The sequence below is a fragment of the Dermacentor silvarum genome, chromosome 1, assembly GCF_013339745.2.
Source record: "Dermacentor silvarum isolate Dsil-2018 chromosome 1, BIME_Dsil_1.4, whole genome shotgun sequence".
NCBI classification, from domain to species: Eukaryota; Metazoa; Arthropoda; class Arachnida; order Ixodida; family Ixodidae; genus Dermacentor; species Dermacentor silvarum.
The window spans coordinates 99,502,351-99,528,841 of NC_051154.1; the positions used below are offsets into that span (position 1 = coordinate 99,502,351).

General features: G+C 44.7%; 1 protein-coding gene across 3 annotated transcripts in view; it reads left to right on the forward strand.

The window, feature by feature from the left end:
- The window catches only part of LOC119433396 (septin-7-like), a 95,499-nt gene that overhangs the window by 21,778 nt on the left and 47,230 nt on the right, over window positions 1–26,491 (forward strand). For all 3 annotated transcript variants that reach the window (XM_037700591.2, XM_049671583.1, XM_049671579.1), the window contains exons 2-6: window positions 9,959–10,223; window positions 14,032–14,239; window positions 20,406–20,540; window positions 20,813–20,930; window positions 24,286–24,378. In XM_037700591.2, the coding sequence (XP_037556519.1) occupies window positions 9,959–10,223; window positions 14,032–14,239; window positions 20,406–20,540; window positions 20,813–20,930; window positions 24,286–24,378 (819 nt within the window). The remainder of the gene's footprint in view (window positions 1–9,958; window positions 10,224–14,031; window positions 14,240–20,405; window positions 20,541–20,812; window positions 20,931–24,285; window positions 24,379–26,491) is intronic.

Sequence of the window (26,491 nt, forward strand, 5' to 3'; positions counted from 1 at the left end):
GGCCGGCATTGGTCGTGGTACTGTGTGCTTTACCTCCTCGAGACCTGTGCAGTATGGGTTTCCGAGCAGGATAGCGCAACACCAACTGCTCAGCTGTATAGCCTGCCTGTATGTAGCGACAGATTTTTGTTGTGAATGTGCGATTCTGATATTTCGTGTCACGTTAGAAAGAGAGAACAAATCGTGGCATAGCTTGTATGGTGACGAATAAACAGCGCGAAGAAGGACGCGAACTTCGAGATTAAACAACTCGCGTTGTTTCTTCTCTGTAGCCCACGTCCTCCTCCTCGCTGTCACCATGCAATTCTACCAACCCACCCAAATTGACCTGCATGGCCTGTATGTAACAGATGTTGTTGTCCGCGCTTATATAGAGTACCGTATTTATTTCTTTTGTGTAAGTAATTTTACTATTTTTAAGGGTAAATATTAAGTCGAGCTAAATTGAAGATTAGGCTTCTGTAATGACGAAATCGTCATTCGTAGCGAGGACACATCTTTCGTGAGTGAGAAAATTATGATGTGCAGCGCTACCCTTTGAATTTGGTGAACGACTGTACATCCTCCTTCCCGATGCAATATATGCGCACAAACTAACAGATCAAGTTAGGCACAGTCCCTATACAGTTATTGCAGACTGGAAAATAGGAGTGCGCCACCTGTTCTGTACTGTGGTAGCTCTTGTGACGCCGGCACTGGCTGATTCGCAGAGGACGCCGTAGGGGGAGGTCAAGTGGAGATAGCGTGAACTCGTCCGTTTTGGTGGGGGCGATTCAAATTGAGCAGCAGAGGGCGACTTGGGCGGCAAATTTCTACGAAACAAAGTTGTATATTGGTACACAGAAAACGTTGATAGACTTCACAGGAACACTTTATCGAGATAGCTCGAGTTATTATTTTTCTTTAGTGTCCCTTTTAAGCACTCTTTCCTTTCTTCCTTCCGTTCTTTTTTTTTCCGCAGTGGTAAGATTAATATTATATATATATATATATATATATATTATAACTACGTCACCGTTTTATCTTCCTCGTGTATAATCGTCCTCCCCTACATTGCAGGATGCTCGGATCTCCAGCAGTCTTGGCAACGTTTATTCTCTCTCCGCTTTAATCAGGGGCGTGGAAATATGTGATTTGATTCCAATAAATACGATGGTACGCATCAATTGAGAGCGGGACTGAAGTTTGTGCCTGCAGTAAGCATTGGAATGGATTGTGCTGGGCCGGTATAATGTTAGCGGAGCGATTCCTCTGTCCGCCCACGGCCGGTCGATCCTGGTGCTAACGGATAGGCCGTCATTGACGAAGCTCGGGAAGGAAACCAATTCGGTTGTAGAACCATCCCGGACCTGGCGCTCCCCTGTTGTTTCGTTGCGCTTCAGCGCGCGTAATCGTGCTTGCGCATGGAATCCCTGCGGTTGTACTGACCGTGTAGTAGGGCTTGCTGCTGCACGGGCAGTAATTTGCCGCGAGACTGGCAGCGCGTGTATCAACTGTTGGGGTGCCTCAAGTCAGGTTGAGGGACCAGGCGGTGACAACACCGGTAGCTCAATGGTAAGAGCATCGCACGCGTAATGCGAAGATGTGGGATCGTTCCCCACCTGCGGCAAGTTTTTTTTTTTTTCATCCACTTTAATTTCCATTAATTTATCATTTCTTTAATTCCCTTCCTAAGTACAAGTAATTTACCCAATGTTGTCCTTGGTATCGTTGTTTTCTTGCCTCTTATATGAAATGTAATTTAATTATGTTAATGTAATAAATAATCAACTTCTCAATTATTATACTTAGATTAAAAGTGTCAATGACAAACATTGTACAGCAATATGAAAAACGCCCGATACATCTTTATGTTGCTCAATACATGCTACGCAAGTGTTTTTCCGAGCGTGAAGGAAGCCCACGAATACACGCAATATTGTCGCGCGACTGGCCGCTCGAGGCACTTTGCGCGTAATCGCGGGCATTTTTCGCGCTCGGAAAAACTTCTATCTAGCACGTATCGTGCAACAGAACGCTGTATCGGGAGTTTCTCATGTTGCTCTACAATTTTCTCATTGACACTTTTCATGTAATGATATTTGAGAAGTTGATTAATTAAGACTAATTATCTAATTAGGCGAATGCAAGAAATAATCTGAGTATCTCCAAGCGACGGCAAACAAAATTACCTTGGTTCAGTCCAGCCACGTAGCATTCACGTATTTTTAAAGTTTGGCGCAAGTTAAGTGAAACACCGTGTATATCCTCTTTGGGGAATAATAGGGCCGAGGCAGTGAACTTAGCCCATGTCCCTTTTTGCATAGCGTTTAATTCTACAATATTGACGCGAGTCACTTAGTCAACAATAAAACTTGAAATCAGTTTATTTCACGTAACATTTTCATAAAACCATTTCATTGCAGCTGCGTCTACAGTTGGCTTCTTCGGTGATCCGCGAAGCAGTTGCTCTGACAGTGCGGCCGGAAACGCTAAATCTGGCCAGCAAGAAAGTCTCTGCGAATCCGGGAAGGCCAAATGGGGACTAAAAACTCGCAAAATTTAGCGACTCTCTCCGCAAGTTTATCGGGCGCATCTACAGACAGATCAGTTGGGTGCAAAGTCTCGAGCACCATTCCACGTCCCTCGGTGGACGCGCGGACATTCTCCAGCCGTGGTTGGAGCAGTCGCGGAGGATCCCCCTCCGCGTCCTGTCATCGGTGTGTGTGGCTCTCTACGGTCGTGCTTTTGGCGAGGGAGACTGATCGACCCGTGGTCGTTTCCTCGTTGTGCCGAGTTCTGTGGTTTCCTCATTCTCGATTTCCTCTTTTGTTCGGGGGCCCTGCGATTGCTAGCGATTGCGGGTTCGCGCCGCCGCATGTTCCTCTTGCAGAAGTGCCCACGCTTCCGTCACTCCTTCCGGTTCGTCCTTTAAATTGTTATCAGAGGGCGCTGAAAGCACGAATGCTGTGGAACAAGAAAATGGCCATGCGTAAACAGGCGTATAGGGATCACAGTGAAGCCAAAAAGCTGGCATTACAGAAATTAAACAAGCTGTAGAAAAGCGTAAACACGCGTCTAGGAATCGCAGAAAAGACAAAAAAACTTGGGATTGCACGATTAAGAAGTGCTCTTCGGATGAAACCAGTGCAAGGAAAAACAGCTTAACGTTGGGTGCATAACATTCGCTGAGGAGATAAAGGCGCATCGAAAAGATTCTGGAACCATGTTAGGGCTGTAGGAGCCCCAAGAATATGCGAACCTTTATTGTTGTTGGTGGTGGTGTTAGTGATATGTTCCGTAAAAATGAAGAAAATAAAGGGTAGTCCAAGCTCAGACTTACCCAGCAATGAGAAGCCGGAGAGCTGAAAAAAAAAATGAAAAAAAAAAAAACGAACCGAGGATTACGATACTTCATAATGCAAAATTTGAGTGCAGCTCTATGCGCGTTTTCATTTCGCGATATATTGAGGCAAAGAATTTGAGACACATGTTGCAGAGTCGGCAATCGTCGCATGTCTGATCTGTGGGTCAAGCGCGTCTGCTTTTATACGTGACTCGTCGAAAGTTCCAGTGTAATCGCTGGTGCCGCTTGGCTTCCAGAAAGTACTGCACAATTCGCGTCGCGCATACAATCAGATTACAAAACAATCGCAAACCATGACTATCGAAACAAGCGCTGATCAGACCAAACCAAACAAGTGCGAGCGAGCAGACGATAGTACGAAACTAGCTGAGACCAGATACGAGTACGCATCGAGCTGTCGGGCGGGTCCGCATCACCACCGTGGTTACAGTGTACTAGTCTAGTACACTGTACCATGGTCCGCATGAAACCAGTTTCCCGCGCACACGAGGGGCCGCTCTCGTTGGTTTCCGCCGTTTGCGGCTCGCGTCTTTCATCTTTCGCTGTTGTGCTCATTCGCTCTGTTACGCCGCCACCGACGTTCGCCGCGGGAACGGGCTATTAACAGCTGTGCTCTAATAAAGACGTATAAAACATACTAGAAAAAATGAAGAAAATTACTCTAATAATACGGCAGTAGGACCCTATGAAATGCCCATACAGCTAATTAATCAAGCTGTGTCCAAAGAGCAAGGCACAGCTGATTTGCGTCATCGAGCAAATGAACAAAACAATTAACATTCCAATTGGGTGGCGTGAAAGCAGGATGTATCCAATCTATAAAGGTAAAGGAAATCCGGCGAATTCGTACAGACCAGTTACAGTCTTAAGTCATAAAAATCGACCTGTCAAAGTGGGTAGAGGAAAAATGGACATCGGGTGAATTACAGAATAGGCTTGGGCGAGGCCGACGCTTCGAAAAATATTGTATACTGAGTGCATAGAGATTTCAATTGCCCAAAGCCGTTACGAATGATTTGGTTCTAGATATCAAGGGCGCTTACGCCAACGCATAGATAGAGTTGCAATCGGATATTCTGAAGAAAAAAAAAAGTACCACGCGCTTCTTCAGGCTGCTGCCATCGACATACAATTGGTTTCATCTGCATGGAAGGCGTCGCTTTTTAAAAAGATGTGGTGCATGGTAGCTGGGGCACCCTGTGTAGGGACAGCCGAGTACAAGGCCGATATTTATAGCGATGCCTTTTCCGATGCTGTTCCTTTTCGCGACTTCGTCAGTGGCCGAAGCGACGTTCGGCCCGCGCTAACAGTGGGATCAGCCGGCCGTGAACAGTGGATAAGAGTAGCATAGAATCGAGTGGAAGGCATCGATACTAATGTCGCGGTCCAGATCGCCTGGGAAGGCTGAACATGGACAGATTGGAGGGAGGGAGGGAGGGAGGGAGGGGAGGGGGGCGGGCGACGCTCTGCTGCGGCACCAAATGCGTATCTTGCAACGGGTGCAAGGGTAACTGGCGACGCAATCTCCCACGCGAAAGGAGCAAAGCGCGAAGGCAGTGCGGGAACAAAGGAGGGGGGGGGGGGGTTCTTCTCGGCCTTCTTGTACTTTGCGCCGGTGCGGGCTGTCGGTGTTGTCGCGCGCACCGTATCTTGAAAGCGATCTCCACACGGCTCTGACCTTTGTATGCGCTGTGCATTTGCCGCTCAGTTTCCGTTGAAGCGATAGACCGCACGAACCTTCGCTCGCTGCGGCGGCCGCGCTTCCCCACGCCCGCGTTTTGACAGTGGTTGTCTGCGGTCATCGAGTGTGCTGCCCTCAGCAGACTGAGACAAGATTCTTCTACTTTCTGGGGTTTTACGTGCCAAAACCAGTTCTGATTATGAGGCACACCGTAGTGGAGGGCTCCGGATTACTTTTGACCGCCTGGGGTTCTTTAACGTGCACTACAACGCAAGCATTTTTGCATTTCGCCTCCATCGAAATGCGGCCGCCGCGGCCGGGATTCGATCCCGCGACCCCGTTCTCAGCAGCGCAACGCCTTAGCTGACTGAGCCACCCCGGCGGGTTCCTGAGACAAGATGCCAATAGCCCAATTTTATGCAGTATTCAAGAAACTTCAGGCAAAATTACTTCCTGTGGAGTGTCCCTCATTGCCCAGTAGATCCCTCGCACGTGGGCATCGTTGGAAATGAAGAGGCTGATCGCCTCGCTTCAAGTTGTGCCCACCACGAATGTGACTGCCCTGACATTTCCTGCATGTTTGAAAACGCTCGTCTTCTGATACGCAGACACCTCCTAAAGCAGCACCCAGACCGGCGTGTTGCAGACGGATCGGTCCCTGCCCTTGTTCGTGGTCGATGCTTGCCACGTCGTGCTAGAACACTGCTATATAAGTTAAGGGTTGGGTCTGTGTTGGTGCGCGAACGCCTATACCGACAAGGACGTGTGGACAGCCCGTCGTGTACGTTTTGTGGCTCCTGTGAGACACTTGAACATCTCGTTTTAGAGTGCCCCGCATTCGTTGCGCAGCGCGCAATGGTAATTAAGGAATGTGGACTTGTTGGGCTGCAATGTGCGACCCTTGCCGATTGCCTATTTCCAAGGGGGTGCGCTTCCCGACGTGACCAGGCCCATAGAGCCCTGCTAACTTTTCTGAAGGACACTGAATTGGCCTCCCGTTTATAGACATTATTTGTATTTCGTTTTGTTCTATCTGTGTCTCCGTAATTTATTTATTTTCTCTTTTCTTTCCTCATGTTTTCATTTCCTCTATTCCCTCCTGAAAGAGTAGGCAGGCGTTGTGCCCCTCTCGGTGGCAGTTGTCAGCTTGCTCCCTTCCTATTTCCTTCGTGTCCTTGTGTTATATGTGTAAAAAGCAAATAATAATAATAATAATAATAATAATAATAATCTATTCATGTTTGCTTGTGCGCGCTGACACCACGTTTGTTAATTCTGTTAGTAAGTGAATGTGTCAAGTGTTACGCAGCCGATAAATCTACTATCCCTACTCCGAATAGCTCTCTACTAATTTGCTATCGCAATTGATGCTTCGCCTTTCGGGCGAAACTGCGATTTTTTTTTTTTTTTTCATTTCACCCCCATCGGAATGCGGCCGTAATCGAACCCTGGACTTCGAGCTCAGCAGCACAACGCTATAGCCACGGAGACAGAGTGCCGTAGCCCCTGGGCTATCGCAGCGGGTGCCAGATGTTTCACAACAGTCGAATGTTAAGGACTAGTTAACTGTACTGTCTGCTGAACAAAGTATCGCAAATTATCGCAAATGAGACGACATAAGTTTGCGAAGCAATGAGAAACAAAATGGGTAACGCAAGCTTTCTTTTCGGTTTCGCAGCAGAGGCCTACGTGGCAACCTGTGATTCTTGCTTTAGTCTGTCATTTAGTGTTTTTGGCTGTCATGTAGCAATTTTATCTTTTACTTACGCTACAAGCTGTGATGTTTTCCTCGCAACGGACCCTTTCACCCGTGTCGCTTTTTTAAGAGACTTAGTGCATGATAGCACAAAGACCTTCCGCAGCTTTTTTTTTTTTTTTCCCCCTCTTCTTCCAGAATCTGTTTTCGGCAACCATTTATTTAGCATTTTTTTTTTTTTTTAGAAAGCTAGTCATACAGTAGCCATTCTTTCTTGGAGAGATTGTTTGCGACCAGGCTCTAAAGTGATTGAGTCTGTTAGTGCAGGTTTTGTAATGACAATTTGTGATCTTGTGTTTAAAACTGATCATTTGTCCCTGATAGCTGTCCTTTTTGCTCTAGTCGAGGCGTGGTACCTAATTAAACCGAAATTCTTGCTGTATATATGTGCGTCTGCGTTTCACTATTTGATATTCGTTAGTTTCTTTCGGTTCGTATTCGAAAAAGTTGATATTCGTACAACTTTATTGCAAATACATGTGGCAATGAAGCGACATATCGGCGTTAATTTTAGTACATATAAATAGGGAATTACGGTATTTAATGAAGAAACAAGTAAATACGTATTATCAATTCAACAGCAAGTCTCATACACATAGTCAAGCAATATAAATATCTGGGTGTATACATAAACGAAGAAAAGACATACTCAAACACTCACACAAAAAGAAGAAAACGCTGAAGATGCATGGGGAGTGAAACGTCTGGCTATAATGAAACATGGAACCACTTAGGGCTATAATAAATACAAAGTGGTACGAGGAATTTGGGAAGGAGTAATGGTGCCAATTGGCAAACACCATTATGTGCCTAACGTTTGAGACCTCGTCGGGGTTGTATTTTAACCAATCGGTGGGCCGATTGGTATTGAAGACCCACAGTAAAACCGCAAGTGAGGCAGTGCAAGGTGATATGGTTGGGCCTGTTTTGAAGTCGAAGTGCAGAGCAAAATCAGTGCTTAGGGGCATAGAAGAAATGTGCAGGTAGAAATAGTTGTTAACATCTGTATATCAAAAGTGTGCACACGGAATGGAGTAAGAGGTCAAGAAAGCTGGCAACAAGAGCGTACAAGGTAATTGCAAGTAGAAGTAGACAATCCGGAGTCATCAAAAGGCAAAGAAACAGACTTGGTAAATTGGACGCAAAGGCTGAAAACGGCACGGCAAGAAATCGCGAAAGACATTTTTATGATGACACATAGTGCAGTGGCTTGGTTTTTTTTTTTTTTTTATGTTCGAGCTGGCTGCCTGAGGACCAAAACATACAGAAACAATTATTTGCAACAGTATGATACCTGGCCCCAAAAATGGTATGGAGACGACTACGCTCATTGTAATGGAATGCCACATTCAGCGAGTGCTGTACAGAACGCCCACCTTGCAGTAGCGCTGGTGTTCAAAGCTGACAGAAGCGTAAACTGGCTAGCACTGCCACTTGTGATAATTAAGCAGGTAGGGGTTGTAAAATTGCAAGGAACTGATGAAGTGTAGTTGTCACAAGCATAGGTAATGTTATGAGGTCAAGTAGATAGGCAGAATGCTAAATTACGATATAAGGTAACGCGGAAGTAGCTCTCACAGGCTAGCTCAAGGAGCAAAGAAAGAAATAGCACGTCGTCACGCAAGCCAACTCTCCGTGAAGTCGCTTTTTTTTTTTTTTTTTCGTGCCTCCTAAAGTCGGCCCAGCACGTGGCCCTGGGCTCGGCGGAGCGGCCCAGTCTGTTTGGTTTCCGGTAGGTTTTAATGGATGCGCACTTGCTCAGGGGCTGCTTTGCCAACCGCTCCGTACTCTAGGCACTATAGCTCTGTGCACATTTTCTCTCGCAATGTCGGTCGTTTATTGTAACGTATGCATTTGTCGTCGTCGTTGCAGCGTGCCGCTGGTTCGAGACCGGCTGCATTTCGATGAGGGTGAAATGCAGAACGCCCCACAGTCATAATCAGATCGAACGTAAGACCCCAGAGTTTAATTTAACAGCGCACGTTGCTGCCGCACCCGTTGTCTTTTCGGAAGAGCTGTTGAGCGCGGCGGTGATAGATTACTGCGACATGATCACGTGCTGGCGGACGTTTTCTGGCTTCATTTTTACCGCCTGACGCTCACTCCTTTAGTTCTTGCTTTCTCCACGGGCTAGGGGATCAGTTGTCGCCACCCGATTCATAGGGAATGTAATTAGAAATAATCTGCGCGTCCGCACTTAATCGCCGTGCCTTGGCGGTTATTGACAGCGCGACGTCCAAAGCGATAGCGAGCGGCAGTGTGATCGCAGCGCTTTGGTTATCATCTGCTTAGTTCTTTTGAACGACTAACGTTATTTGCCTCCCTCGCCCGCTTTCGAAGCTGGTCGGACTCAGCAAGGTAAACTTTCGCCCACTGGGGCTTTTCGTTTGCATTAGCAATCATCGTCGATGACTTCTGCACAATATTTTTCTTCGGGTTTCCATGCACCTGCTCGCGTTTTGTTGTCCCTTGTGACATTGTATTTACTACCGGCTATAAATACCGTGCATGGTGCGTGAGCGGAATTTCGCTTCACGGTGCGCTTTTCTCTTCCGATTCTTACTACTTATAATCTCCTAAATTCGTTCTTTGTTTTTGTCGTGGAAAACCAAATAAATGGCCCTCTGCGGCGAAATAGGGGTTTGAAGCTAACAATTGAATATCTTGAATATGGCGTGTTAAGTATGGTGATGAAAGGAACCACACGATTCGCGTGTCATTCGTCTCTAATCCTTGCGTCATTGTCTTTCAGCACTAAGCACTCAAGGTGTTTAAGCGATTAGCTCGTCAGATCTCCATCTGGGAAAGTGCTCGACCGTTCTGCGTGCTCCGTGGTTGGGGAAGTCCGTGCGACAGCCGGCTGTGACGCAGACTGGAGCACTGCCGCTGTAACTTGGCGATTACATTTTGGCATAAGTTATTGCAAGGCAGCTACTTTGCCGTGGGCATAGATAGTGAGTCAACTTTCGTTTCTTTGCTTGCGTGTTGTAAGAAGACAGTGACGCCTTGCCGCAGGCAGCAAAGCGCCTCTGCCGGATGGAGGCTGCAGATTGCAGGCTCGCGGGTCCTTCGGGAAATGTTCTGCCATGCCTTCGAGTAGTGTCGTCGTGCGCGTCTGTCAGCCGCGGGGCCGCTGTTGAGTGCGTTTTTTCTTCGTGTTTTCCACCTGGCGCAGCTGTCTACCAAGCGGGAGCTGTTCTTCCGCGACGGGCCGGTGCCCCCGGCGGCGCCCAGCGCCGGCGGCCTACTGGGCCTGAGCAAGGACTCGGCCGGCAGCCTGTCTTCTTCAGGAGGAGGCGGCGGATCGGCGCCGCCGTCGTACACTTCGGCTACCGGGAACCGCGAGCTTGCGGAGGGTTACGTGGGCTTCGCCAACCTTCCCAACCAGGTCTACCGCAAGGCGGTCAAGAAGGGCTTCGAGTTCACCCTCATGGTGGTCGGTGAGTGCGCCTGTCGCCTGTTCTCGGCGCGACCAGTAGCACTCTTGTGTCTATCTGCTCCAACTATTATCGCCCCGACACCCGAGAGGTGCAGCTGTGACGGTTATTTTACACGCGCGTGTACGCGCTTCATTTTAGTCTCCCTGGTAAATAGTGCTAACATTCGCTGCCTCTGTCCACACGTGCCCTTCCATGAATGCGCGGATGTTCTCGCGTCCCCGCGGCTCTTCTCTCCCGGCATCTTGAGACGACACGGCGCCGTTGTGTCCGCGTTCGCGTGTTCAACGGCATCGCTCGGAAATAACGGTGGCCGTTGTACTCTCGTAGCATTTTCTGCACATCGTCCGTGCACGCCGTCCTGGACGCGGGTGTGCCTGGCGCGGGGAAAAGGACTGCCCGCCGCGCTTGCTTTTCTTTTCCTTTCTCTCTCTCTCTCTCTCTCTCTCTCTCTTTTTCCCCCTCCATCTTATTTTCTGCTTGAGGGCTGACGGGTGGCGCCTGTTTACAGCTGCCGTCGTCCCGCGCGTTTTCGTACTTCTCGTCCTGCGTCTGTTGCGCACATGGCGCTATTAGTTGACAGCGGAGCAAATGGACCCAAGAGGAGTGGTAGCGTTTCCTTACGCTCATTCCGTAGTAGGCTAAGCACGTTATGAATTCCGCAGGTTTTGTGTTCTTATGGAATGTCAGGATTTTCAAAAGTGTCTTGATTTATTGTGCATAACACTTGTTTTGAAGTTCACTTTTTTTCGTGTTTATTGCAAAATTTGACCTAAAGAGGCATTTTCTGCTTCTTTGATGAGCCCTTTTTGTGCATTTGTGGCTTAGGTTTGCTGTAGCCTTTTTGTTTTTGACTGCTCGCTCATGCACGCGCACTCGTAGCCCTCTGAGAAGAGTTGGTCCCTCCTGCTCATAACAGAAGTAAAGCTGTACATATAAATTTATTTCACTATACTATGTGTTTGAGCACATAAGGGCAACTTCTTCATGGATAGGAATATACGTAGGTAACTTTGCACAAAAAGTATTGTAAAAAAAAAAAATCCAGTCAAACCTCGATATAAAAACACATATTGCAATTTATTTATTTATTTATTTATTTATTTATTTATTTATTTATTTATTTATTTAAGTACTGCCGGCCTGTAGTTCAGGCCTTAGGCAGGAGTGAGTGTTAAATACATTTCAAAGTAGTGTAACAAAAAAAAAAAAGATTTCATAACAGAACATACGTGAGAATCCAATACAAGCATAAGAACACAAGAATTTGCTGTCACGTACACTTTGAGGAATATACACGTTAAATACAAGAAAGAAAGAGCAGCACAAGTTTTAAAATACAATCTTTGAAAAACACTAACGACACATTTGAGTATAAGTTCTACAACACAAACCCTCACAAAAAAAACACAAAAAAAAACCCGGATATATAGAAGTAAATATAAAAATTTCTTTGGTCAGGCTTTAATTCAATGCTATCCTGCTGTAACGAAGAAATTTTAGTGTGCATGTGCGTGCAATACATTCGCCGAAGCACTTTCCAGTAAATATAAAAATTTCTTTGGTCAGGCTTTAATTCAATGCTATCCTGCCATAAAGTAGAAATTTTAGTTTGCATGTGCGTGCAATACATTCGCCGAAGAACTTTCCAGATGCCCGATTTTTCAGACCTGCGAGATTATTCAGACTTCTCTGCGGCACCGCCACCGACCCTTATCACCAATGTATACTATAACGGCAGTAACCTAAATTTTAGATGCCGCACAGTGTTTTGGGCATGAACAGTGCTCATGATGCCGTGAACATGGCGGTCATGAGCAAAGTTGCTGCCGTTTTTGACTTGGCCCGAAACCACAACTTTGGATGCCAATTCCTGAAGCGGCGCTGGTTAGGCTTCGGGGCCTAAGCAGTGCGGCCAGCGGAGTGTCTGGTGCCAAGCCGTCGCGGGAAGCTCTCGGTCAGTATGCTCGCACTCTAGACCTTATCGTCAATCAAGTGGGAGATCAGACGCATGGTCTAGACCAACGGCCGTAGTAGCTGGGTATGGATCCACTTGCGGTCCCCTCTGTATGTGAAAAGTCTGGTGGTGGTGGCAGCTTGGCTTAGTCGGAACGCCGTCAGCAAGCCATCGCGCTGATCTCGCGTGATAATACCAATCGTATGGTTGCGACTTCACCGCGGTGCAGAGTGTGTGCCCATGTAATTTATTAAATATTGTTCTAGTTTCTTGTATCAGCATAGCAAGATGCCGACGGGCCATCAAAATCTGCAGCTGACCTTTTCCTGGCACGTCTATGCATTTCTGTTGCATAGACCTGATCGCAATATTTCTTGCCGATATCTACATGTATGCTTTAGAACGTATATAGGATATAACAAACTTATTTTCGTGACCAGTGCATCTTCATTATAATGAGGTTCGACTTTATAATTGGAAACCCCGTGAGATGACAGTGCTTTGCGTGACACCTGCCCTGGCTAACCTTCTCGAGGTTGGCCCCAAGTCAGGATTCATGAGGAGCTCATGTTTGGAGATTGACATTAGGCTAATGTTGGCCAACATTCGGCCACCAATAGAGGTCCAACCACTTTAGCAAACCTGGCCAACACTTTGCCATTGTAGCAGAAATTACAGATACTATGTTTTAGGAACAACTTGTTGCATATGTTTCCACCATGTCAGAAACTATTGTTTGTAATGGTAACATTAGTAATGGTTAGAGCTTTCTGTATTTTGTGAACGTTACCAGTGGAGCTCATTTACTAAATCCAAAACATGGTAACAATTACTATCCCAGCTGCATTATCATGGTTAGCAGTGTATAAGTGCCACTTCCATGGCCATAATTAGGTTGTTTTTATTCTAAAATCATATTCATGGAAAAATAATTTAAAAGCTACTTTTCACTTTTCGCATCATATTCATAATAATAAAGCTAAACGATAAAGGGTAACAGCATGTCAGACCATAAACAAACAACATATCTTCAAGAAAGGCCCAGGCCCAGCTGCATTATCATGGTTAGCAGTGTATAAGTGCCACTTCCATGGCCATAATTAGGTTGTTTTTATTCTAAAATCATATTCATGGAAAAATAATTTAAAAGCTAGTTTTCACTTTTTGCATCATATTCATAATAATAAAGCTAAACGATGAAGGGTAACAGCATGTCGGACCACAAACAAACAACATATCTTCAAGAAAGGCCCAAAGAGTATTTATACCAGTACTTTTGGGAGTACAGTTTGTACTGGTGAGCACATATGTATTTGGATAAACTGAAATCTTTGGACCATAATTTTTATAAACTACTGTCTGCATGTCTGTATACCTTGAAGTGGCTGTTAATCCAACAACTGTTAATCCAACACAATGAAACAAGGTAGTACAATTCATCTCTGTGTTGCACCAAGACTGTGATCATGCAGCACAATAAACTACAGGCAAGACAAAGTAGTCACCTTTTGTACTTAACTGAAATGCACATGTGAATTTCTTCCATAATTAATTAGGCAGTAAATGTTCATAATGGCCTATGAGAGGTAGTAACTGCTGCAGGTGCTAGCTTGCAGTATAATCTCGCCAACTTCTTAACAAGGTTTGCTTGCACTTGTGTTCGTATCTCTGGTACCATCATTGGCAGTACATAATCCATGGATGTTGAGCCAAATAATGAAGCCTGACCTTGTGCTGTGTTCAGTGGCAAGTCAGAAGCAGACCTTAGTCCACTTGGTCTGGCCGACTAAATTGTCCAGCAACTAGTTCTTTAATTTTATTTTTGTAACCATATTTTCGGGGGTATTTATGCAGGTGAAGCTGGACTTGGAAAGTCAACGCTCATCAATTCTATGTTCCTAACGGACATTTACTCAAATGAATATCCCGGGCCATCTCACCGTGTAAAGAAAACTGTGGAGGTTGAAACCACTCGAGTTCTTCTAAAGGAAGGCAGCGTCAACCTAACACTGACCATTGTGGACACACCAGGCTTTGGCGACGCTGTTGACAACACTCAGTGGTGAGGCTCATTTCTGTCGCTTCTTTGCCATTTGTATTGCTTGCTTTCTGAAACAGTCGGGAATGTGTTGGAAATGTGTAGTCCGAAAGGCAGAGAGCCACATGAAGGAATAGTTTATATAGTCTATTTCTGTTCTTTCACTTAAGCTGCTTCTAACTTGGAACGCACAGTTTATCCATAGTTTATATAGTCTATTTCTGTTCTTTCACTTAAGCTGCTTCTAACTTGGAACGCACAGTTTATCTATACTTCTGTGGTGTTGTGTATAAGGGTTCTTTTAAAGAGAACCTTGTGGCCTCCTCTCTGTGGCACTTCTAACTCTTGCAGTGGCCGTAGTTTCGCACAGGCACAGCGAGTGCCCTCAGCAGGGCTCGGCTTGTGTCATATGCTACTGTGCTGAGCCACGATCTGGATCTCCTCGAAGCAAGCCACTTGCATAATCCACTTTTGTAAAGCCTGCAAAGTGCGGCTGGAAAGTCTCTGTTAATTTAAAGAAATTCCAGCTGAACCCAGCTTGCTATGACTGTTGGCGATGATTAGCATTCAAGCCACGTAGCGACACTGTATTGCCACCACTGAAATACGTTGTGTATGAGCTGTGTACTGCAGGTCAGGCTCCTCTCTCGTGCTTCCCTCTGAACATGCTGCGCCATCTAGCAGTCCTCGCAGGAAGTCCCCCTTTTAGTGGCCTCCAAGTGCTTAAGTGTCAGGCAGCTGTGTTGAACACACCGCGCCATGTAGTGGTGCGAGTGCTAAGTCCCGCGTGGAGAAGTCCCCCTCCTCTTGCATGACCTCCGAGATTGCACCGGTAGCGCACTGGTGCGTACTAACGCTGAGAACTAATCCCTCGCTCAGCGTGGGCATTCGTGGTAGAGTGCACTAAAGCGTCATCCTGCTTTGCTTGGGGAACCAATGTGACGTTGGTTGAAATCATCCAAGCACCAGAGAAATTTGAAGAGTGGCGTAAAGAGGCTAGATAGACAGATACGCAAAGTGGCCGAAGTAGGCTAAGAATTCTAATTGCATTAAAACCAACTGCAGGTTGTTGGCTTCCTTCAGGATATACTGGCAGTATGCAAGTTGTGGTTGGCCTAATATCCTAAATAATAACGAGTTTATCAGCTGTCATTAGACAATAATTTTAAGTTTACCGTAAGTGTTACTAAAAACCTTAAGAACACTTCAAAAATAGTAAGATTTAATGAATTAGAAGATTGGCTACTCTGTGTAGATTCTTTGTGAAAGGCGAGAAAAGAACAGGGAAAGAGCACTAAATATTACAGTAAAACCTCGTTAATTCCGACCCTCTTTAATTCGGACGCGTCCTTTGGTCCCGGCAGGCGTATGCAATTATTAATGCAATGAAACTCGTTAATTCAGACGTATTTGGCCGCACATCGGTTAATTCGGACAACTCTCGGAGCTCAGCGAGTGCTAATTTGCGACGCAAACGAGCCATAACGGTGTTAGCGTCCACCAAAACGAAGCGACGGAGTTCGCATTGCCATAGCCATCAGTGGAAATCGTACGGGAATGAAAGCAACACCAAAACGCTTCGTGCCACTTTGAGCCTTTAAAGCTTTTATTCTTGCATTTGCGCATAGCATAGCGGTGTTGGCCTCGTGCCTTCATGACTGCGTAGTTGCCATCTATCAATGCGTTGATAGCGCTTGCGGTTTCATTTGCAGCAGTTGTGGCAAAAAGTAGTTTAGTTTTGGCTCGGTGCGTGCGTCGGCCGCGCGCCTTCAGTATTGCAAGGTTGCCGTGCATGATCACGTTCACAGCGGCCGCGGTTGCGGCAAACAATAGTTTCGTTTTTACTTAGTGCAAAGCTGTCGAAAATGAAGAGCACCGTCTACATCGCAATGGGCGGCGACATTGGTGAAAAAATAATCTGGATGTGCGCGCGGTATTGAAAAGCATGTCTCAGATGAAGACTCGTGCTGCGAGCGCTAATCAGTCATGAGATGGTGAGAATTGCAGCTTCCATTCTGCATTGCATTTGTGGAAAATAGAAACAGAATTTGGGGGGGGGGGGCTGATTCATTCAATAAATAAGAGCATGTTGACGTAGTAAGCATTTGTTTATTGTTTTCTTGATACCCTCGATAATTCGACATTCGGTTAATTCGAACATATTTTTCGGTCCCGTGAAATCCGAATTAACGAGGTTTTACTGTAGCATTAAGTGAAACTTTTATAAGGAGCAGCGCAAATATAGGAAGCATTGAAGTGACCCAAGGCCACAAAAAGTGCTGCCGAGCAGAATCGCAGTACAGTCGCCGACCGATTTTCCAGACTTCGCGGGGACCGAAAAATAGTCCGAAAAACTCGTTCACCCGAAAAAAGAAAATTTATTAGGCTTAGAATGGCACAAAAAATGTCTAATAATGCCCTGCCTCATACTACGCTTAGAGGCGAACAGATTTGTTTGTATTTGCACAAGACTGACGTCGTCTCCGCATACAGTCGACCAGAGTGTCACCGCGTTGGCGATCTCCTTTAGCAGAGGTCGCCATGGAGATCGGAAAAACGAGCCCCGTTACTTAGCACCACTTGGCTCTCGCGAAGGTACAGGAGGTGGCGCCGATCACACAAATGCAATTAAGCCCCTTAAATGTGAAGACGCTCAAACATGCACAAAGATGGAGACATCTCCGAGGTGCACACACCACATGCAAAATAGCAACCGAAACTATAAAAAAAAAATGATCTCGCAAAGTGATTATGACGATTGTGCTGCCACGACCAAAAAAGAAAGAAAAAAGAAAAATTGCCGTTCCCTAGAGCGTTTTGTTAGCTAAAGAAGAGCGGGCATGGCGCACGCCTCCCAATCTTGGAGGCTATAGAGCAGACTACTGGAAACCAAGCCTGGGCAAGCCAGCGGAAAATCCAACATAGCGGCCTCCATGAACGGGTAGCGTGGCTCGGAACGAGCGATTTAGTCCGGAAAATCGAACATTGGGGCCTAAATTCGTCCGAAAAATCGGTTGTGAAAATGCATTAGCTCTATGGGAACCCTGACGGTGCATTTATGAAGTCTGGAATATCCAACAATTCCGAATTTTTGGAGTCCGAAAAATTTGTCGGTGACTGTATTGTACAAGGTTTAAATTTATTGCAACAAAAATGCATACTGTGTTATCAAAGTAAACAAGCAGAACAGTCAAGTGCAAAAAAATGGACATCTGAAAGGCGAACCTAATTTTGTTATATATGAAAGACTTCAGCAGTGTCCCTTGTTTTATTTATTTTATTTTTATTTACAAATACCTCACAGGCCTACGAAGAGGCATAGGGTGAGGGGGGCGTGTGTTACAATAAATACATTCGGTTAAAAGATATCGATGCTACAAGGAACACAATAAATTTGCAAAAAAACAGATATATTGTAAAAAAAAGAAAAAAGAAGTGAACAGATAAGCATTGCAAAAAACACAGCAAGAACTGAAAAAAAGTTACATTATACATTACATAGTTACAAAGGACTTTATACATTGCATAATATTGAAAAAGCAAAAAAAAAAAGTGAATAAAAATTAAAAAAAAAATAATAACACAGGCATAACGCATGACAATGCATTTAAAACGTAATCGGTTTGATAAAACTGTGATCAGTGTGAGGAAAAATGTTTCGTCAAATTACAGCAAAAAGCGTCGTGATTTGTGAGCGAGGCAATGCTATCTGGAAGGCTGTTCCAGAGACGGATAGCGCGAGGCAGTGGTGAAAAGTTAAATGCTTGCGTCATGCCATATACACGGGCATAGCTGAAATTATTGTGTAGTCTGCGCGATGTGAAGACGTGGTGTTTCAAGCATGAGGGGGGGGGGGGGGGGGGGTAGTAGGGATATTTGGTCAGAGTGAATGAATTTATGAAATAATGACAGCAATGCAATATCATGGCGACTACTCAACAAATGCAATGTACATGTCTTGGCAAACAGAATTAAGTGTCCTTAAGAAACTGAATGTGGCAATGTTTTGAAAAGTTGGCCAACAAATGTGAATTGGGCAGGCCCTCTCAGTGTTGCTCTCATGAACAAGTTAATCACGCTCCATGCATGAACCTGTAATTGCACAGATATGACTTGGTATTTATATCTGTGTGGCCACTAAATTTGTGCCAGCACCTGGCTTCATGTCTTTCCCAAAATTGGACACTCGCTGCATGTTTTGATAGCCGCAAACAGATAGCAGAAGTTGGTGAACGCTCATTGGGAATTGCAACATGCACCGTTTGCCCAATTAGGCAAGGCTAATTGCTGACATGAACATCATGGTAATTATCAAGAAAACCAGCATGTTACATTTACTGGACAGCTTGTTCATGTCATTGTTAAAGTTAAATGGTGCTCACTTCAAGAGCAGCACTGCTGAGCTGGGCTGTTGCTCGGTTAAAATTTCAAAAAAAAAAAAAAAAATGGGTGCTTTCTTTTAGTTGCACATGCGTTTAAAAAAGACCTAGCATGCAGGAAGTGTTGGAATCGTATGTTACCAAAATAGCTTTAGTATTGACAGTCAAAGGATATATTATATTCATCACCATGGGCATTTACATATGGCCAGCTTTGTTTATTGACTAATTAGGCAGACCGCGGAAAACACTGCTGGCTTCTTCAGATGGCCTCTAACAACATACATTTAGTTTCATCTATCTTCATAGATGACTACAGCTTTTTTAAAACTTACTTCATAGCAGGTGAGGCATCCTGTGTAACCACCCAAACCTTGTATTATGTGCATCTGGTCCTGTCATGTTCCTCATTTCTGTTTTTATGATAATGGTCTTACAAGTTGAAACTGTGTCCTTTCTATGTGAGTACTTGGACACAGCGTGAGAGAGAGAGACCAAGCTTATTGCAGTTTTTGGAAGATTAATAAAAGTTCAGGGTCTCGCTTGCTGCATTCACCAGTGCTGATCCGATGAGTGCAGCAAGGAATCTTTGATCTTGTGTCATTGAGGCTTGAATCAGCCACCAGGCCTTGGGGGCCAAAGCAGAGTAGTTGGGTTTCTGAAGGGAGGAGTTGTGTGTGGGGATAGCAGTTAGAGTAATGAACAATAAATAAAAAAAGGAAAAAAGGAAAAAGGGACAAGAGTAGACAACACGAGCGCAGTTTTTATATTCTATAATATGTATTTTTAAATTAGAGTTGTTAGTCTGACCTGCCGCAGGAGCTTAATAGTGGCTATGGCGTTGTGCTGTTGAGCTCAAGGTCGCTAGTTCCAGGCCGGCGTCCCGGTGGCCGCATTTCATTGGGGGCAAAATGTAAATGTACTTAGATTAGGTGTGCGTTAAAGAACTCCAGGTGGTCAATAATTAATCCGGAGTCCCTAATTACGGCATGCCTTATAATCAGATCAGATTGTGGTTCCGGCAAGTACAACCCCAGGATTATTTTTTTTTAGTCTTTGTGCATGTCTAACCTTCTGTTTTTTTTTTTTTTTTTTTCGCTATGTCTCCAAGTATTCATATAGATAAGTAGTCATGTACCAACAAGCTCAGTTTACAACCTCTCTTCATGTCCTTTCCTACTTTGCTCATGTAGAAGCTACTCACTAGATTGACATTGTATGTATTAGGAGCCATCTATAATAACTATTTACATTTGTGGCTCTTCATGACTCTTGCTTTTTTTTTATATTTAAGAACTAGAGAAACATCTTGTAATCAGTGAAATGTTAAAAATGATGTTTTAATGCATTTGTATTTAGTGCAAATAAATAATCAGTGTTAGTACACGTAGCTCATATGAATTGCTTGCATTTAAGATATATAGTGACTTTGGTTATCTTGCTTTTTGTGTTAAAAATCTTGTATTGATTTTTAAAAAAAATATTGATAAAAAATATTTGGTGCTATATTCAGAGCAGCGTATAACACTGCTGCAAATTCAGAAAATTGCTGACGCTTTCCCAGAAATTTTGTGCTAGGTTCTGGCTAGGTGTTCATCCCTGGAGATTGCAAACTATAAAAGAGATAGTGCAAATAACTGATTGCCTGCTGTCTAATATTATGGTGGTTTTCTTTAATGTGTGGTTCAAAGATCTAACTTTTCGTTCAGAGCTGTGATGCAGAAATGTAAGCTTGTTCTTTTTCACGACCTCGACTTTGAAATGTCACATTTATAACCTTCTTTTTTTCTTCCTTTTTTTCTTTTTTGCAGTTGGCAGCCTATAATCGACTACATTGAAGCGAAGTATGCAGAGTACCTCGATGCAGAATCACGAGTACATCGGACAACATTGCCTGATAATAGAGTTCACTGTTGTCTTTACTTCATTGCACCTTCAGGACATGGGTTAGTACTGTAGTCTTGCTGTTCACTTATCTTGTACTGCCGGGAAATAAGCTTAATTTATTAGTTTGTGCTGCACACAGAGAACAGCATTTAAGAGCTGCTCTTAGTGTAGCCAATGTTATCTCTTCTGCTTGCCTTACAATAGTTATAGCCTATTGGCTTTTAATGGACAGTATCTTAACTTGAGGGTAACTGCTGCCATGGTGCAATTACTTCTATAGTATCTGCAAGTCATTCTTATTGTATAATCTCTGGACGTCTTCATATTGCAGGTTAAAGCCTCTGGATATTGAATTCATGAAGCGGCTCCATGACAAAGTCAACATTATCCCTGTGATTGCCAAAGCAGACACTATGACACCAGAGGAGTGCAGTCTATTCAAGCGAACGGTGAGAATTAACTGCAGCCTAGTGCTGCATTTGGCTAGTCACGAAAATGCTTTCCCATCTTGGAATGCTGCCCAGTTCTAATTATGTAGTTCTTGCTTAAATGTGCTGGCTAGTCCTTAAAGGACTTCAGTGAGACCAATGTTAACCACTGATGTCTTTTTTTTCTTCTTACTGGCACTATACCAAGGTAGTGTGCTGTTGCCATGAAAAGTTTCCTGGGCATCAATTTCATGAAAAAGCGTGATTTATGAGCAATTTGGTCATGTGCCTTATGAAACAGTATGCGAGTATGCTGACCAGGCAACTCTTGAAACCAAGGCTGTGAGGCTAGGCTTTACAGAACTTTAGCTTTTTTTGCATGTCCTACACCCTGGAGACTTGTGATGGTGATACTAGTACATTTGTGTCAGGGTAACTAAGCGACCTAGTGTTGTATGGTTAAACCTCAATATAACGAAGTCAATAGAATCGGCAATTTGATTCGGTATGTCAAAATTTCGCTATATTGAAATCTGACCTTTTATGCAAATGAGTACAGTCATCGATAGATTTTTCTTACAGGGAAGGGGCCACAAGATTTTCCAAATTATCGGGCAATCGGAACTAGCAAACTTGAATGAGGAAAAAATAATTTTGTTGAATTAGAGAGTTGGTGACGGGGGGGGGTCAGTGTCATGGGGCAGTGTCAACAATATCTTCGCATCAGTGGTACGAAGCGAAACCAGCCCAGCTTTCACATTCACTCTGCCCCTGCGGCTGATAGTGTCGCCTGCAGTGGGATGACGCGATCAAATGCTTCGTCTTTTTCTTACTTGAACACCTCTCTGAAACTTGAAATTACCCAACCTTCAGTACTCAACGTGCGGGAAGATAGCGTACATGATGCCATGCCATCTCGGCATGCCCACTCTTTACAAACGTGGCAGATTACCTCTAAAATGGGGCGCGCAGGCTGCGTATGCCGACAGCCACACGCAGTCACAGCCGCTCTAGAAAAGGAGACTTGCACCAACCTGCACCCCCCCTCTCTTGCTCACGCTGGAAGACAGTACTTGCCAAGTCTCACCATCCTTCTCTGCTCACCCTTATAAGCTTTCACCTGCACACAAGCATACAGCGTGCAGAGTGTGATAGGATCTTCAACCACCTCCACCTAGACAGTATAAGGCCTCGACACACTGTTGACTGACGTCGTGCTACCTGGCCTGACTCGCATAGATTTAAATGGGCACGCTCAAAACGCAGCTGCGCTGATTATCACATCATTGGTTTCATCACGCAATGCTTGGCAGTAGAAACTTTTGGTGAATTAGCATGACATCATGAAACAGAGTGTGAAGGCCTGCCATCTAGGTGGTGGTGTCTTATCGCACTTGACTTTATACAAAACATGATGCTGCTCCACTTTGATTATCGCTCTTGGTCGCCCAGAGCACGATTTGAGAGGTGTGCTCGCAAGCAGCTGCTTGTAATTCAACCATTTGACCATCTGCATCTGAAGTTTCCATTTATTGTCTCAGTATTGCTTTGGGATGGCAGCGAAATTTCATTATATTGAAGTTCTAAATTCGTGGTGTTCTATGGACAAGAAGTTATAAAAAGTAAAATCCTTCGTTATATCGAGAATTGCATTATATTGATGTTCGTTTATAGAGGTTTAACTGCATCTGTATGGTGTGATACTGAATTGTGTACTTTGATAAGTGAATAAAGTGACCTGCTGTGATTGCTTAGTGGCTTTGGTGTTGTGCTGCCAAGCTCGAGGTCGCGGGATCAAATCCTGGCCGTGGTAGCTGCATTTCTATGGGGCGAAATGCAAAAATGGCTGTGTACCGTGCATTGGGTGCACGTTAAAGAACCCCAGGTGGTCGAAATTAATCCAGAGTTCCCCACTACGGCGTGCCTCATTAACGGATCATGGTTTTGGCGCGTAAAACCCAGGAATTTAATTTTAATTCAATAAGGCAAGCGGGAACACATTCCCACACGCTTCCTACAGTTCACACAATCCCAAACATGTTTGGTTCCTTTCCAGAGAATTGTGCCGGTGCATACTTTGCCATTGCACTTACTTTTATGCTAGGGCCACTTTTGCATCGTGCATTTCTGGTGTTTCGCACACGCTGCAGTGAAAAGTTTTGACCAAATTAATTGGTGCGTGGCCAAAACTGCCAAATTGACAAAACGTTTGATGCCATTGAATAATGCATACATTTACCAGGTCCAGATGAGGAGTTGGAATGAACAAGGTTTAACCGAAACAGTTTTGTCACTTGCAGTCGCCTTACAGAAGCGTAGCCTCCGCGATCAGCTCCGTCAGCGCACCGTTGCTGGCCCGTTACAGAGTTGGCAAGATTACACATCTCTGCAAGGCGACCCGCCGACGGCACACTGCCGTAGTGGATCGCGGAGGCCATGTTCGAAGTAATGGGGCTCGTTTCTTCTATCTGCATGGCGATCTCTGTGAACGGCGATCCCCAATGCGGTGACGCTTTTGTCGAATGTATGCGGAACGACGTCAGTACTGCGCAAATCCCGCCTCCAGGCGTAGTATAAGTCGGGACATTATTAAAGTTTTGATACCACTGTAAGCCTAATAAATTTTCATTTTTAGGGTGAATGAGTTTTTCGGACTGTTCGATTTTTTGGACTATTTTTCGGGCCCCGTGAAGTCCGGAAAAGTGGTCGGCGACTGTACACCCTTTATAAAAAAAATTTGATTGCTGTGTGAATGTGTGCAGCTTACATCTTGTCAGCATCTGCTTACTTGGGAGCTCTTTGGGAAGGGAGATAAATTCTCATGCCCATCTTCAACAGCTTCCTAGTGCCAACAATTCGTTCCACACGCACGACATCGCATAGCTATGAGCCTAAGACACTTTTTGCTTAGGTTGCTTTATTTCTCTTAATAAGGACTGTGCATTCTTACATACATACCAGTTTATTTCACTCCAGTGTATATTGATGATGTGCTTAATCAGGGAAGGTTCGATAATTCACGTCTCAAAAATTGATGTTGTGGATTGCTTTAACCCACCACCATGGTTTATGCAAGCTACATAGAAATTTAACACCAGATCATTATTTTGAACACAAATAATTTTTGCCACTGATAATGCAAGCTGCATGCCTCTGTGCATCAACAAGCAGCCATTTTTCTGGGCAAGCACAGCTGGCACCAAGCGGCTCTTATAAGTGGCAGGGTTTGTGTACAATCCATGCGCCCGTATATTATTGTTATCCTTAATTTACACATGAGAGCAGCACATTCCATGTTTTCACTGCTGCCTATGCACATGCATGTTCGTTGTGCATACATGGTTCTAATATGTTTACCTTTTGTTTTTGATAACAGATTTTGAACGAGATCACGCAAAACAAAATTCGTCTTTATGAATTTCCTGATCCAGAAGATGAAGAGGAGAGCAAACTGCAAAAGCCACTTAAGGTGACAATGCTTCTGTAATATTCAGCTGATACCTGCACTGCAAAGTGTATCTAGAGGTCATAATTAGAACAAAAACTGACATGTGCGTGGTAATCACCTGTCTGCTGCGTTGAGTAAGTTATAGGAACTTACGTAGCTCTAGTATGGTCTCATTATTATTATTTGTCACTTGCCTTAAAGAGGTTGAAACACCAAATTTTGAGGCTATAAAATGCCTGCTGTAGGCTTCCTCTGTATGCAAGGACACTCAATATGAAGTGTTGGACACCGCAAATGTTTAAAATATTTTAATTCACTTCCAAAGAGTGCCTAAATGCTCGTTCTCGCCATCGAGACCCATCGCTAGCGCGATTCGCACTGACATCACTGTGTTGGAAGCGTAACGAAAGTTTTAGTGGTGCCATACCACGTTAGAGTGACATACAATGAATGGAGCCTCGAGTCTAAAGTGCACTGAGCCGCATCGGACGCAGATGTAGTCTGAATCGGAGCTGCCGCTGCTAGCCATGACGGCTGTAGGCGTGGTTTTGTTTGCCTGCGCTGGTGCAGAACGTGTGCGAGAGCAGACGATGCAGCAGTGCATGCGTCACTGCTTTGTAGGCCCCCGTGAACAAGCTACCTAGACAGTGACGTCACTGTCCAACTTGGCGCCCAGAAACCAAAACCATCCGCCGTGGTTGCTTAGTGGCTATGGTGTTGGGCTGCTGAGCACGAGGTCGCGGGATCGAATCCCGGCCACAGCGGCCGCATTTCGATGGGAGTGAAATACAAAGACACCCGTGTACTTAGATTTAGGTGCACATTAAAGAACCCTAGGGGGTCTAAATTATGCCGGAGTCCCTATGGCGTGCCTCATAATCAGATTGTGGTTTTGGCATGTAAAACCCCATAATTTTAGAAACCGAAACCGAAAATTGTTCACATAAATAATGCGATATTAAATCATTTACTGAGAATATATGAATCTTTGAGTGTGTATCATGCTTCCTAGAGCAATAAGAAACGTTTGAAAGAAAGAATGCACAAGCCACAAAAGTGATGTCTCAACCCCTTTAAGCAAAAAATGTAACATATATATATATATATATATATATATATATATATATATATATATATTGCATTGCAGTGAAACCTGGATGTAAAGAAATTGACCAATTCCCGAAAAACCTCGTTATAGAGAGGATTTTCTTATAAGCAGGTTCGGCACGAAAATTGAAAATAAAACGCTTACCATATTTACTCGATTCTAACGCGCCTTCGATTGTAACACGCACCTGTTTTCCGTTTTCGTCGAAGCACTCATCCTTGGAATGTCACACCAGGTACTGGATGCGTGGACGTGTGTCGTTTCGCACAAGTGCGAGGCATCGTAAACGAAGAGAGAGCGTCACGATGGTGTCTAGCGTCGTATAGTGTTTCAGTAGAACCCCGCTGTTACGTTCCCGGGTGCTGCGTTTTCCCGGCTGTTATGTCATTTTCGGCCGGTCCCGGCACAGTTCCCATAGAACCCAATCTTGCCCCCGACCTTCATCAGGTTTGAATGAAGGTCGGGGGCAAGGTCACGCCCGCGGCGGGCGCGGCGTCAAGATTGCCAGGTCGAGGGATGCAGGCCCGCCTCTCACACGCACGCACACGTGTGCTCGCTTTGCATTCCGTCGCGGCGGATAAGGTGCTTCCGGTTGCTGCTCGCGCAAAAATGACACAATTTGGGGCGAAATCTCTAGGTTGTCGGCGGGGAAAATTCGTTATTTCGAGGGGGTCTCCCGCTGCCACTTCGTTACTTAGAGGTCTCAAATACATGTGCTTCTATGGAGTAACAGCGGGGAATAGAAAAACTTCATTATATCCAGGAATTCGTTATATAGAGGTTCGTTCTAAGCAGGTTTAACTGTATTTGTTTGTTGTTCTGCATGCTCAACTAAATGAGGTGTGCATTACACAGATGGCAAACACCGATTTATTAAAACAAGTTGAACAGCATGTCAAATAAATCTATTTATTCCACTGGAGCACCATGCTGTGAAGCCAGGTGGCCTTTTGCATGAGCTAACGTGAAGAAAAAAGGGACAAATTGTAACATCATTTTGAATGTTATGGTAGTGTTTGTCTCAGT